Here is a 15228-nt window from a genome sequence, read left to right as displayed (position 1 = left end):
CCTACCTGAGGGACCGTCTCTCCCCACATGTTCCCCAGAGGGTACTGAGGTCTGGGACTCAAAACCTTCTCACCATCCCCGGGCCTAAGGAAGTCTGTCTCAAGACAACCAGAGACAGGGCCTTCTCTACAATGGCCCCCACATGGTGGAACCAGCTGCCGGAAGAGGTGAGGGCCCTGCGGGATCTTACTCAGTTCCGCAGGGCCTGTAAGACAACCCTCTTCCGGTTAGCCTACGCCTGACTAGATAAAGGTAGCTTATCAGATTTCAGTGAAATATACTGTATAGTTTAATGTGAAGATTTTAAGGTTTTTAGATTTTTAAATGCTTTGACTTTTTAAATGTAATAATTCTGCGCTTTGTTTTATTGTTTATCATTTGCTGTGAGCCGCCCTGAGCCATTTTATGGGAAAGGCGGGATATAAGTTATAGAATAAATAAATAAATAAATGGTCTAGTCTTATAGATTAGGGCATGCCCTTTCAGATAAGTCCAAAATCGCCTCCCTCCTATGCCCCAGAGTCCAGATATTAATTTTTAAAAATTGTAGTTTTCCAAAATGGTGAACTATGTTTCTCTATGGTTTAGTCCTAGAGGCTTAGGATGCCTGTAATTTTCCCTTCCCTTAATGGCCTCTTCCATCTACTCTTGTCACAAAGTCTCGTTTCTATAGTTATGAAGTCTCACGATGTTCCCAGACGTCACTTCCTGTTACGTCTTGTTGATCTGCAGTTCTTCAACTCTCGGAGGGGGTGACCGCAAGTATTCAAAACAATTTCAGCTTTTGCCTTTTTTTAAGCCTTATGTCTATTTAACTCAGTCCAAAATTCCCCCTCCTCCTTTATTATTACAAGTTGTTTAAGTGTCCAGACCTTCGTTTACCTTCCAAATATTTCCCAAATTAGTCCTGGAGCAACAGATAAAGATCTTTTTACCTTTGAAGTCCCGACCTTCAAACACATCAGTCTGTTTCTCATCCAAGATTAATTAGTCCCTAAGAAGCTTGGCATATGTTGAATTTAAGTCAATTTAACGACCCCAGATATCCTCTATAGATGCTGGAATGCAATTCTTCTCCGGAGACTCTTCAAGGCCAAAAAGAACCCCCCCCCCCCCCCCCCGGGATTCCTCGTTAGCCAAAGTAAATCTCAGAATTTTAAAAAGCATATCTTGGCAATCCTCTTGCCTAGAAGATGTAGACAGCAGATATTAAAACACCTTCTCTGTCCAGAATAGAGGGTCTGGTCTGCTCCCCACTGGGAAGCACGTCAATTCTCCATGAAAATCTAGCGGAAGCCACTAGAATTCTTTAAAAAAATTTGGAGACTGTAAATCCTATTTTCATAGTGCTCTGAAAAACACAAGTTAGTATGCAATAGTTACCTCATCTCCCATACTTGTTTATTTTTACGTAAATAAAAACCCATACAATCTCCTTAGCGCACTCTTAATTACATCGTTCTATTTAACTTCCATAGATAATTATAACAAACTGAAAAAAGGCATCCCAATTCTTAAAACCTCATTTGCCATTACGGAAGCATTCATTAGCCCCTTTTATTGATTCAGTATTAACCAGCTGATGTAAAAAAGAGATTTTGCCAAAACCACCAAATAACAATGCAAAAGAACAATGGCAGCACAATATATGGAATACAAAAATATCAAAAATATTGTGCAAGACACACACTCTTGAATAGTTTATACAAAATTAAGTATATTGTATTGTGTCATATAATGAACAGCATACAAAAGTAGGCATACATTCATACAATCAGAAATTAAAGCCAAACAAGAGTCTCAAATACAGTATTTCAGGGAGGACCCCTCACAGTCTCTTAATTTTCCAAATAGAGTACTAAGACTCAATAATAAAGTTCCGCTAATTAAGATACCGAAATGGGCGTTTGAGAGAGAACTTGGCTGGAATTTTCAGTTGGCTTATGAGGAAGCTGCAGGAGTAGCGGAACGCAATCAAAGCCAGAGTTTGCGTGAAGGCAAGAATTTTTCCTTCAGAAGCCAACAAGCAACGGAGGGACTCCTGTGGAACTTTATTATTGAGCCTTAGTACTCTATTTGGTAAATTAAGAGACTGTGTGGGGTCCTCCCTGAAATACTGTATTTGAGACTCTTGTTTGGCTTTAATTTCTGATTGTATGAATGTATGCCTACTTTTGTATGCTGTTCATTATATTGTCAGCTTGTATACATTGAAGTCTTGCTTTATGACCTGAACTGTTTATTTACTGTGAACCTTTTGCTACACTAACCATAGTATTGTAGAGAGATGGCCAGGAGGGGGGGGAGGGGAGCCAGAATACCAGCCGGCCTTTGAAATGTAAAACATCTAGCAGTTCCCAGGCGCCTGGAAGAGACAAGCAAGGCCATTGCAGAGGAGGGGAGGCTGCTATGTAGGTGGGAGATAACAGATAGGCGCCCTGGCTTTTCTCAGCCGAGAAGCCCCAGTTTTATGGTGGGAAATGATTTAAACCCCCTGGCCTTTGATGTGTATCCTTATATGCTCATGCTTGCACCCCTTTCGTTATTAGTATCAACGAACCTGTGTAGTGGAATGCATTGCTGTAATCTATAAACAGAAACTTTGTTTTCAACAAAGCTAAGCCTGTTCCTTGTTGAAACGTCAATGTCCCTGTGCTGACATATATGACACAATACAATATACTTAATTTTGTATAAACTATTCAAGAGTGTGTGTCTTGCACAATATTTTTGATGTAAAAAAGAGGGCAGAGCACAAAAAATACAAAAACCATTTAAAATCTCTTCTTTTTGAATGCTTTCCAAAATTTGATCCTCTTGCTGAAATTTGCCTTTTCTCCTCTTGATATCTTCCTTCATTTTGCTAAAAGTGGTACAATCACTGCTTCGTCACTTCCTCCTGTGCAAGCTTTAGTCGATGTTGATTTCCATTTCAGTTTTATAACTACACAGGCTTTCTCCATTTTGATTTTCTTCCAGACCTTTCCCAGTGGATCGTTAGCTTTTTTTCTCAGCTTGGCAGACATCACTGGGGACTCTAATACTCTGCTCATGTAGATTTTCATTTTCGCTGTATTTCAAAATAAAAGTCTCTGTTGTTGCATCAATTCTGCTAAACGACCAAGTTCCTGCTTTAAGGAGGTTATGTTAATCATAATATCACACACTTTAGTTTGAACTGCCATTTCTCCCACAGAAAAAACTCAGTCTGTTAATCAAAGTTAGAGAATAGTTCAAAGACCCAGTTAACCTGTTTCCTTCAGCTTCAAATTTTCCTCCTGCATTTCAATTGTAACTATTTTAGTCCTAATTAAGCATCACATACATTTCTCTTGTAAGCATATCCCATTTTTGTTCAGACTGTGTTGTAACCAGCAGTTGATCTCCTTGACGCTTATTTATTTATAAACCAAATCAGTTCAAATATCTTTGCTCAGTCCAGTTTAAATTGTTAAAAGTTTTCCAATTTATTCCTTGCTTTCTGAAGCCTTCCTTGTGAAGAAAAGGGGGGGGGGAATTCCCTCCTCTTTACCTTTCTTTTAGAGCAGTTACAATTGTTGTTATGTTAAAAGATCCATTAACCAGCATTGTTAGCTGACTTACTTTCATGGTGGAATTCCAGTGATTAAGGTAGAAGAATGATGCATCAAAAGTTTATTGAAAGAGAAAAGCAGTCGGGCAATCACCTCACTGCCATCGTGGTGTTCTTGGCGGCAGGAGCACCAGAGCAGACAGGAAGAACAGGGAACAACTGCCGTTGCTTCTCTGGGTCCTGTAAAGTTCCTTGCTGACAGGAGCCCCCCTCAAGGCCCCTTTCGGGATGCTACGGCTGTAGCACCCCTCCTTCCGCCCGATTTGGGGGGGTCATTGGAGCCAAGCTCCTCCGAGGTCGAGGCGCTGAAACCCAGGAAGTCCTGTGCTTGTTTATCTTGATAGTGTGCCCATGAAGTCCCTGAGTCTCAATTGCACATTAAGTGTACATAGGTTTGCAGTGTTAAAGCAAGCATGATTTGGGTGTAACTCCCTGTAAATCTGTGGCAGATTATTTCTCGTTTCCCCAAGAAAACCCTGCAGCATTTACTCTTATGGTATAACCGCATCACCAAACTGAAACACTGACATTTACATTTGGGGGCATTTTCAAGTATATGAAGGACTGCAACAAAGCTGTCTCTAGCATATCTAAGGTCACAGATCAACACTGGAGAATGGGATAAATCGAGGGGAAACAATCCGTCCTCCCTCCAACCTCTGGAAAACGTGGTGTGAGTGCCAGCCTCCTTTGTACGGGTTTAAAATTTAGAGAGAGGAGTTTAAATTCTTGTAACTTATGAGGCATGCACAATAGAAGTCCCCCAATGCTTTTTCTTCTTTTTTCTTCTTAGTACGCCAAGTGAGAAGCTCTTGGGCCGTCTGGTGAAGGAAAAGGTAACATGCACACACACACATCCCGCCGCAGTTTCACTCCTTAAAATAGCAGCAATGTATCTTTTGCTCTAAACACTATTTGTGTAAGTAGGCTCATCACAGAGAACAGAGTAGGATAGCATTCATCTAGAATGTGGTTATACTTTTATTTGCTCTAATATGTTGTCTTAGAGCCTGTATGAGATATATAGGAAGTTTGGAATGTAATGTATTAATGACCACTGATCCTTTGCTTTAAGTTTTGTATAAAAATTAGCAATAGCCCTTCTGAATTGTATCATGTAAAAACTGTGTTTCATTTTCAATTATCTTGCATTGATTTTACTTCTGTTTTGCAGTATGACACAGATTTCTATATTCTGGACAAATATCCTCTGGCTGTAAGACCTTTCTATACAATGCCAGACCCAACAAATCCAGTAAGTAAAGCTTTTTATGACTGGCAGAGTTTTTAACTAGTGAAGCGCTACTGAACATTGCAGTTCATTTCTGCATCCCTGGAACTGATCTTCTACCATAAGTTCCTCATACACCTGATTGCTGAGTAGGTGTGACTTATTCTGGTAAAATGTGAATTTTTCTTCTTTGTGATGCCATCTTGCAGCATACTTGCTTAATATTTTGCTTAGGACTCACTTGAGACATGTGGATTGTGACTGGGTTCTGTGCATTACTATTCTGAGGTCAAATAAAGTCAAATATTCAGGTTCCAATATTGGTAGTTTTCTCATGACACTAGTTTGGATTCAAACCTTGTTTTCCACTGATGTAGGGCATTTCCCACTCCAGACTGTTCCTGAAGGTCCCCTGGCCCACTGTAGTGCAGTTCTGTTCCATTAGTATTGGTCCATTAAGAGTGCTTTGAACCTATCCCACCATGAAGAGCCATCTGCACCCAAACACTAGTGGAAGAGCAGCATTCTTGTTGTTTGTGGTTCTCTGCTTCTGCCTCACAGAGCTTTGGGTCTCAAGATGCTTTCTGGAGCATTGTGACCCTGGAGAGGGGGAAGTGCACTGCCCTGTGGGTATTCCGTAGCTGGCAAAGAGCAAAACCTCTGTGTCCATTGTGAAGTATCAGATAAATGAGATGGGTAGAAAGGTGCACACTGGGCTTGTTTGTACTGCTGTAATATATTATGGGGTCATGTTCTCTTTTATAGATATCTTAAATGTTGTAGCTGTTAGGTTGATTCTTCTCTTCAGTGTTTTATGTGATGAACACTTCCCCATAGATGAGGGAATAAACATTAAAAGCCCACTAGTCTCCACTTATCTACTCACTTTTGCACCAAGTATATAGTAAGAGCTGTTTAAAGTGTTCACCTTCATAATGTTGCTCTGATCCACCAAAGCAGTTCTTAATTATTCCTATAGCACCTTCAGAGTACAAGTTGACAAGTCCCTCTCACAGTATAAAACTGGCCATACTAAAGGTAACAAGGTGGGGGGAGAAGCCTGAAGTATGTAAGCAAGAATATGTATCTTTCAGTTACACATGCACAGGCTTAGTTCCAGTAGGGAAGGGAGAACAGGTTGGGCTGAAAGCACTGGAGGTCACCTTGATTTTCAGAGTGATGTCTTTCTAGTCTCGCATCTTGTTTCCAAAGATGGTGAGGCACTGTCTCTGAAAGTTCAAAACTATGGGTGTGAAGGAGATAGCCATCATTCTCAGAGATTTCAGTTAGCTATTGTGGTTCGTTACGGATGGATCTGTGCTCTGCAATTTGTCAAATCCTTGTTTTTAACAGCCATCTAAACTTGCATCATGTGATAGGGAATTCCATATTTTAATTATGTGTTGTGTGAAGTATTTTGATCCTGAGCCTCCTGCAGTTAAACTTCATTGAAGGAACAGAAATCCTGGTATTATGAGGAAATCTCCTTCACAATTAGGGATGCAGTTGACCACTTCACATGGATATTCTCCCATTACTGGGCTTCTGAGGCCAGAAGGAGAACAGTGAGGCATGACAGAGGTTGATAAATTTATGAATTACATTGTGAGTAGGGATGCCAGGCACTGGGGGCAGGGTAGGGAATGGACGATGATGTTCTATATGTTGATGTTGCATCCAGGCAAAAACACAGATGTGACATCAGCATGTCATCTGACACTCCAGATACTCTAGGAATACTACTGAGTTTCTAGAGAATGGGCAGATGCACTAACATCGCCTCTAGGCTTTTGTCCAGATGCAACATCAACATGTAGAGCAACATCATGTCTGTTCCTTGCTGTTCCCCAGAAAGTGCTCAGGAATGCCAGGCCACACAATGTTCATAATGTTATAAATGTCTGGCATAGGGGAAAAAATGATTATGCTAAAAACATTTCAGCCTTTTCTGCTCTCACAAAACTTATATAAGAGAAGCTATGTTTTAAAAAACAATTCTATTGTATCTGACATTTTTAAGGTCATTGTTGTAATTTTCTGTCCAGAAATGGAACCCAGAATTAAGTTTAATGGCATAGATTAAAATCCATTTAAAGTGGCAGAATAACATCTGCAATCTCTGAAATATGCTTTTAAAAAAAACCTGCTCTGTCATCTTGTTGGTACCTATGACTTGCCAAGTAGCCATCCACTTACTTCCAATTGCCAGCTGCTAAGATACAAATTCCTGTCAGGAAGTAAAATCCCAGGGAGATGCCCTCTCCTCTGGAGAGCCAGTTTGGTGTAGTGGTTAAGTGTGCAGACTCTAATCTGAGAGAACCAGATTTGATTCTCCACTCCTGCACATGCAGCTGCTGGGTGACCTTCGGTCAGCCCCAGTTCTTGCAGAGCTGTTCTCTCAAGAGCAGTTCTCTGAGAGCTCTCTCAGCCCCACCTACCTCACAGGGAGTCTGCTTTGGGAAGAGGAAGGAAAAGAGACTGTAAGCCGCTCTGGGGCTCCAAGTGAAGGGCAGGGTATAAATCTCCAATCTCCTCCTTTTCTCCTTCTCTTGAATGTCCACTAGACCAAATCAGCTCATCTGGTGAGTACAAGAGAGGGGGGACCTTGTCAGTGGCTGCCCCATTGCTGCGGAACAGCCTTCCCTGGAAGGTACACCGGCATCTTCTCTTTTAATCTTCAGGAGGCAGCTGAAGACTTGTATTCATGACAGCATTTGACTAGATCTTCTTCGTGATCTCTGTGCTTCACACTCATGGGATAGCGCACCTGCGCCAATCCCCGGATCGGTACCTAGAAAGCCCGGGATTTTTCACGCCTGATACCCAGTGAGCATGCACAGAAGCCCTAGTATGCATGCTCACAACCGCCAGCATGAGGATCCTGCCAGTTCCTTCTTGACCGCCGTGCTGAAAGGATCTCCTCGTCAGTACTCTGGTCAGAAAAACTTACCCGTTTCTTTCTCAGTTTTTCTGCCCGTTCGTTCTCTCCATTTTTCCCTGTTTTTTCTGAACGTTCTCTAAAAAAAAAACTTTAGTTTTGGACTTTTGCCTTTTGGGACATTCCCCCTCCCCCATTCCTCCAGATTTGTCCTGTTCCCGCCGTCGTCTATGGAAAAACGTTCAGATGATGCTTGCAGTGTGGAAGCAAAATTGCACCCCCTGACGGTCACTCTCTATGCCTTCTGTGCCTGGGCGAGAAACACCGTGTTGTCGACACGGGGGTTCAGGGGTCTGCCCTCCAATGGCTTACCTCTTTTCTCCAAGGTCGAGGACAGAGGGTGGCAGTGGGGGAGAAGTCGTCTCGGAGACACCCACTAGTATGTGAGGTGGTTCTCTCCCCAACACTATTTAACATCTACATGTGCCCCCCTCGCCCAGATTGTCCGGAGCTATGGGCTGGGATGTCACCAATATGCGGATGACACCCAGCTCTACCTCCTGATGGGCGGCCAGAGAAAATCTGGATCCGGCATTACAAGCCGCTGTGAAATGGCTCAGACAAAGTCGACTGAAATTGAATCCAGCGAAGACGAAGGTTCTGTACCTAAGCCTGGGAAGAGAGATCCCTTTACCGACCTTCAATGGGGCACCTTTAGTGCCAGCTTCGATGGTCAAGAGTTTAGGGGTTCTCCTGGAGCCTTCATTAACTATGGAAGCCCAGGTGGCAGCCGCTGCCAGATCTGCATTCTGTCATCTTAGGCAGATAAGACAGTTGGCCATACCTGGAATGCAGCGACTTGGTTACAGTAATTCATGCAACGGTCACCTCAAGAATAGACTACTGTAAGGCCCTCTACATGGGGCTGCCCTTGACTCGGACCCGGAAGCTGCAACTGGTGCAGAATGCTGCAGCCAGGTTGGACTGGAGCTGCCTTTGCGGGTGCACATCCAACCTGCACAGGAGACGCTGTACTGCTTGCCTGTAGTGTTCCGAGCCCTATATAGTGACCTTTAAAGCCCTATATAGCTTGGGACCTGTCTACCTTCAGGACCACCTTGCCCCAGAAAGCACTACGATCAAGCTCGTTAAATCTGTTAAAGATCCCTGGGCTAAAGGATGCCCGTTTGACCACTACAAGGGCAAGAGCCTTTTCTGTGGTATTCCTCTGGAATGCCCTCCCTGAGGAGACTAGGGCCCTGCGGGATTTATCACAATTCCGCAGGGCCTGTAAGTCATATCTGTTCAGGCAGGCTTTTAATAACTAAATTGAGGTACTTTTAACATCTATGGGGGTGTACTAACTACCCCACAATATCATTGCAAATTAATTCAAAACAGACAGAACGCCATCTGAACTGTATTTAAACTGTTTTAATATTTTGATGTTTTAATGTTTTATTGTTATGAAGTGAATCTGTCATCGAATTGTGACTGTTGTTAGCCGCCCTGAGCCCATTTGGGAAGGGCAGGATGCAAGTGCAATAAATAAATACCATGTTGACTCGTGCCTGCATTGCTCGAATTTTTCCAAACAAACGAAGAAAAATTGAGAGCCAGATTGTAGGTGGCCTTAGTCGAATTGGCTCTTCTACCGCCTAAAATGGCGTCGGGCCCTTCAGCATCGATGGGCGAGCTCACCCAGCCCGTAGTTATGGCCTCAATGGGATCTTTGGCTGAAGCTACACCCGCCAATCGCGACCGTGCTGCGAAGCAGGCAGCGGAGACTCCGGCTGAATCCACCCCGACAAAAAAGTATTGGGACAATTCGGGATCCAAGTTGCCAATGCCAAACAAGCATAAGTATATGGAAAAGTGCAAGAGACAAGATAGACTCTCTCGCACGCCTTCCTTCCCCACGCAGGAACGCTTCAACACTGGATCCGGTGGCAGTACAGACTGTTCCACCGCAAAAGCTCCTAGCTTCACCTAGCCGTCGGAGAAGCCCGTCGGTATCTCAACCAATCCACCTTTCAGGGTTGGAGCAAGAAATCGACCTAACCCAACAGACACCTTCCTCCCAGTCGGGTTCCCGCCGGTGAAGTGACAGCGGATTGGTATCGGAAATTGATGCACCCACTCCGGCTGAATCACTGGTCCCACTTCGACCGAGTAGAGGACATTCGCAGGAAAGGGAAATGGAGTCGAGAGCTCTCCTCCGGAGACCTCCGCCACCCCCTATTTGGGAGCAACGGCCGTGGCCATACTCGTATGGGGCTTACCCATATCAATCGCCATATCCATGGTACCCCCTGCGACCCATTGGATTAGGATCAGTGCTCAGAAGCTTCTCATTTCTCGAGGGAAAACCTAAGCCTTGGCACAGACCTTGGCCTAAGAGATCTTACCAAAAATACTCACCTGATCATTCCTGGAGACCTCGCTGTGCACAAACTGACAGCAGATCGCCCTATCGAGGAAACATCAAAGTTTACTTCAACCTCTACCACTTCAATCAAACCCAAGGGGTCCCGTGCCCCAAAACAGGGCCTTTGACTTTCCTGTGTTGCCCACCACACCCTCTTCCCTCATCTTTGGACCCACCCGCCTCCATTCTTACATACCTGCAGGGAGGACTATCACCACAGACCGATGGGTCCTCTCCATAGTAGAAGAGGGATACACAATAGAGTTCGATCGGGTTCCGACACAATCAGTCTTCGTCATCACATCACCCTTCCCCCCTCTGGTAGAAGAAGTACTCAGTCTTCTGGATAAACAAGCTATAGAACCAATTCCCCCCACAGCCAGGGGCAGGGGGTTTTACTCTCAATATTTTCTGCTTCCCAAACGGGACGGTGGGCTGAGATTGATTATGGATTTGTGGAACCTGAACAAATTCATTGTGTATCAGAAATTTCGAATGTCCACCCTGCAGACAATCTTACCCTTCATCAACAAAGGGGATTGGATGGCTACCCTAGACCTGAAGGATGCCTATTTTCATATCAGCATCCACCCCTTTCAGACAGTACCTCAGGTTTGCGATTGGCTCCAACCATTTTCAATACAAAGCTCTCTCATTTGGGCTTTGTACTGTACCGAGGGTATTTACCAAGATTATGATTGTCATAGCCGCCCATCTCAGGCTCCAAGATATCGTCGTTTTTTCATATATTGACAATTGGCTTCTGGTTGCAGATTCAGAAGATTGCCTATTAAGTCACATTTCCATCACACTTCAATTTCTCCAAGCCCTCAGTCTGCAAGTCAACACAAAAAGGTCACTTTTGCTCCCCTCCCAGAAAGTTCAATTCATAGGGGCACTCCTAGATACGGAGCTACATCGTGCCTTCCTGCTCCAACAGAGAGCGATGGATGTTATAGCTCTCATTCATCTTCTCTGACTCAGAAAGTGGGGCACAGCACAACAGCTGCAGAGATTGTTGGGTCTGATGGCAGCGACTACCAACGTGCTACTGTTTGCAAAACCTCACATGCGAACACTCCAAATTTGGTTCCTAAAAAGGTTTTGCCCATTACAGGACTCACCCCGGAAGAAGTTCCGGATCCCCCCTTCAGTATTACAGTCTCTGGAGTGGTGGAGTGTAGAGGACAACATCTGTCAGGGAGCTCCCTTCCACCTACCTGTAACGACAGTCATGATCACTACGGATGCTTCCCTGTGGGGGTGGGGTGCACACTTGAATTCCCTGTGTGTGGGAGGGCCATGGCCTCAACCACTGACTCTCTGCCATATAAATTATCTGGAGTTATTGGTGATCCACTTTGCGCTCTGGTCCTTTCGTCCTTTAATAATGGGCAAAGCTGTGTAGTACTTACGGACAATACCACAGCCCTCTGCTATGTCAGCAGGCAGGGTGAGACAGTTTCTCGCAAACTCTGTGCCCTAGCTATTGAAATGTGGCTGGAGTGCCTAGACTTCAACATCAATGTGAAGGCTTCCCATCTCCCAGGGGTTCTAACCTTGCAAGTGTCAGGCTCTGTAACTTTATCATACTGAAATTATAGAAATTATAGAATACTAACCAAATGGACTCTCCATACTAACCCACAGCCATTTGTTATACTGTTATATTGTAGCTAGCATGCATATCAAAGGGGGGGACGTTTGAAGTGCTAATTTTGTTTAGGTTGTAAAAGGAGCAAAGGAATGTGACTGTTAATAGATACCACCGCTGGCCAGCATCTTCCCAGAGGCAACGAGATAAGCAGAAGCTCTCGTGTGAAAGTTTGCACCTTCACTCCCTGTTGTTTTGAGAATAGTGTCTTTGTTTAGATATCGCTTTGATGTAGATTCCATAAGACTAAGAGACACCCATTCCCAGGTATTAGTCTCAACTTTTGTTTCCAGCTATGAGTTTCCAATAAAGTATTACATTGTCTCAATGAATACAGCCTTGAGTCTCCATCGCCTGACAGCAAGTGGATTCCCTGAGCAGGGGAGCCGCATCTCCCCACGAATGGGAAATCCAAAGGGATTACCTTCAGCCAGTCTTTGCAACAGCTCTGAATCGGAAGTGCCGTCTGTTCTGCACCAGGGGAGGGATGGATCCAGCCTCCTTAGGGGATGGACTACTGCTCCCTTGGAAAGACCGTTTTCTCTACATGTTCCCACCTCTCCCACTCCTGACAAAGGTAGTCAACAAGATTCAACGGGAACGGCCAAAATGTATACTGATAACACTGTGGTGGCCCCATCAGAATTGGTTCCCGATTCTGCTCAAGCTCGCTCAAGGAACTTTTCAGCAGAGTCGGACCTCCTTTCAGCTCAGAGAGGTCAAGTACTCCATCACAACGTACCTCTTCTCAAGTTGACAGCTTGGCTCATCGATCCCTAGATTTTTCTGATAGGGTCTAACAGGTCCTCTTGAACAGCAGGAAGTTGTCTACCCGCCTTTCCTAGGAGAGAAAGTGGGCAAAGTTTGTCAAGTTTATGGCTGAAAAGGAAGCCCTGCTCCAGTTGTCAAGCCTGCCTCTGATCTTTGGCTTTCTTTTGTCTCTCATCGACACCGGCCTCACTTGCTCCTCAGTTAGGGTTTATTTGTCAGCTATATCTGCCCTGCATGTGCCAGTCAAGGGAGACTCAGTTTTTGTGTACCTGCAGACAAAACAATTCTTTAAAAGGCTCCTCAGACTGTATCCTATATCTAAAGCGCCTCTAGCTTTGTGGGACTTGCCCCTAGTTTTGGATCAGCTGACCAGATGGCCATTTGAACCAATGCCGACCTGTTCCCTGCAACTGCTATCCTGGAAGGCCACATTTTTGGTTGCTATCACGTCAGCCAGACGGGTGGGAGAACTCATGCCTATGCGTTGCGACCACCCATACTTAGTTTTTCATGAGTCTTGCATATCCCTAGTCCCAGACGTCTCCTTTCTCCCTAAGGTAGTTTCCCAATTTCACCTCAACTTAGAGGTATGGCTTCCCACGTTTTACCCTATACCTCACTCAGAAGAGGAGCAGCATCTGCATGCGCTAGATGTCAAGCGTGCACTGCACTTCGGTGTTTTAACAATTTATTGATAACATATGGTTACAAATCCTAATTTTAAATTTTCAGTGCTAACCCATATGGCATTACAATCCCCCCTCCCTCCAATGTTGACTTCCCCGGAGTTATAGATTCAAGTTCAATACTAAAGGTACTTCTAACTGATCAAAGTTCAATACATATTTTTTTTTCCCCCATTAATGCTAAAAAATTGTCCAATGTCTTTTTACGTTCCACTCTTTCTCCATATATCCTTTAAATTTCTTCCACTCCTTTTTGAATATCTCTAAGTCATAGTCTCTTAGGGTTCTAGTTAGTTTGTCCATTTCACTCCACGATAAAACTTTCATAGTCCAGTCCCATTTCTCTGGTGTTTTTTCTTGTCTCCATACACTGCACTTCTACCTGAGTCGCTCAAAGAGTTTTAGAAAGGACCAGCATCTCTTTATATCTTATGGTGCCCCTAGGTTGGGGTGCAAAATTTCCTCTCAAAGACACTCAAAATGGCTCACTGAGACGATTAAACTTTGCTACCTGTTAGCTAAAAAGCCGCTGTCTGGACCCATCCGTGGGCATTCTACTAGGGCTATGGCAACATCGACAGCGTTCCTGAAGGGCGCCTCCTTGTCGGATGTTTGCAAGTTGGCCATGTGGTCCTCTCATGCTTTCATGAAGCACTGTGCCCTGGATGTGCATACACAGCAGAGGACTCGATTGGGGGCTGTAGTCTTGCAAGCTGTTTCTTCTGGTTGACCGTCTGTTCCCGCCTCCAGGTATGTCTAACTTGCTAATCTCCCACGAGTGTGAAGCACAGAGACCATGAAGAAGATAGACAGATTGCTTACCTGTAACTGATGATCTTCGAGTGGTCATTTGTGCATTCACACTACCCGCCCTCCTTTCCCACTGCTGACAGTCTCCCTGCTATAGGGGCTTCCAGCAGTCAGAAGGAACTGGCGGGATCCTCGCGTTGGCCGTCGTGAGCATGCCTACTAGGGCTTCTATGCATGCTCAATGAGTGCCAGGCATGAAAAAAAACAGGTTTCCTACCTGTAACTGATGATCTTCGAGTGGTCATCTGTGCAGTCACACTGATGGGAGAGGCACCGGCGCCGATCACGATCGGTAACTTCAAAGCCGCGGATTTCCGCGCCCTCGTCCCGGTGCGCATGCGCAAGTACCCCCCTCCCCTGCGCATGCCCAACGGGACAGGAGCGGACATCCCACCAGTTCCTTCTGACCGCTGCAGGAGCCCCGGAGACGGACCCGCAGCAGTGGGGAAGGTGGGCGGGTAGTGTGACTGCACAGATGACCACTCGAAGATCATCAGTTACAGGTAGGAAACCTGTTTATCTTCTTCGTGGTCTCTGTGCATCACACTGATGGGAGAATAGCAAGCTCACCACATACCTGGAGGAGGGTTGCATGGTCCGTCAACGTGCGAGCGACTGCAGAACTGCACTGCCCACCGACGAACTCTGTCTCCACTGAAGGTCCAGCGCATAATGTTTGATGAACGTATGCGGGGAGGACCAGGTAGCTGCTTTACAAATGTCTCGCAAAGGCATCCCTTTCATGAATGCAGCTGAGGTGGCCATTGCCCTTGTGGAGTGAGCTCTGATAGGCCCTGGCAGAGGCCGCTTCCGTAGCAAGTAGCACAGCTTAATTGTCTCTGTCAACCACTTGGAGAGTCTCTGCGAGGAGATCCTCCGCCCCAAAGAAGCCGTGGCGTACGAGACAAAGAGCTTGGAGTCCTTGCGCACAGGTTTAACCCTGTGCAGATAGAAGGAGAGTACACGCTTCACATCAAGGGCTTGCAAGCGTCTTTCCGAATCCATAGCTGGGTTCGGAAAATAGACTGGCAGATAGATTTCTTTGTTCAGGTGGAAGGCAGACACTACCTTCGGCAGGAAGGTCACATCTGGTCGCAAGCGCACCCCTTCCGGGCTGATCTGTAGGTAGGGGTGGTCGCATCGCAAAGCTGCCAGTTCTCCCACCCGACGTGCTGAGG

At 45.2% G+C, this 15228-nt stretch overlaps 1 protein-coding gene across 1 annotated transcript in view; it reads left to right on the top strand.

The window, feature by feature from the left end:
* DARS1 (aspartyl-tRNA synthetase 1) overlaps positions 1 to 15228 on the top strand; it is a 103664-nt gene that overhangs the window by 77973 nt on the left and 10463 nt on the right. The window contains exons 12-13 of the mRNA XM_060256967.1: positions 4386 to 4428; positions 4767 to 4847. Of these exons, the coding sequence (XP_060112950.1) occupies positions 4386 to 4428; positions 4767 to 4847 (124 nt within the window). The remainder of the gene's footprint in view (positions 1 to 4385; positions 4429 to 4766; positions 4848 to 15228) is intronic.

Source organism: Heteronotia binoei, chromosome 16 (assembly GCF_032191835.1).
Source record: "Heteronotia binoei isolate CCM8104 ecotype False Entrance Well chromosome 16, APGP_CSIRO_Hbin_v1, whole genome shotgun sequence".
NCBI classification, from domain to species: domain Eukaryota; kingdom Metazoa; phylum Chordata; class Lepidosauria; order Squamata; family Gekkonidae; genus Heteronotia; species Heteronotia binoei.
Note: the sequence above shows the minus strand (reverse complement) of the source record. Positions and strands in the feature narration are given on the sequence as shown.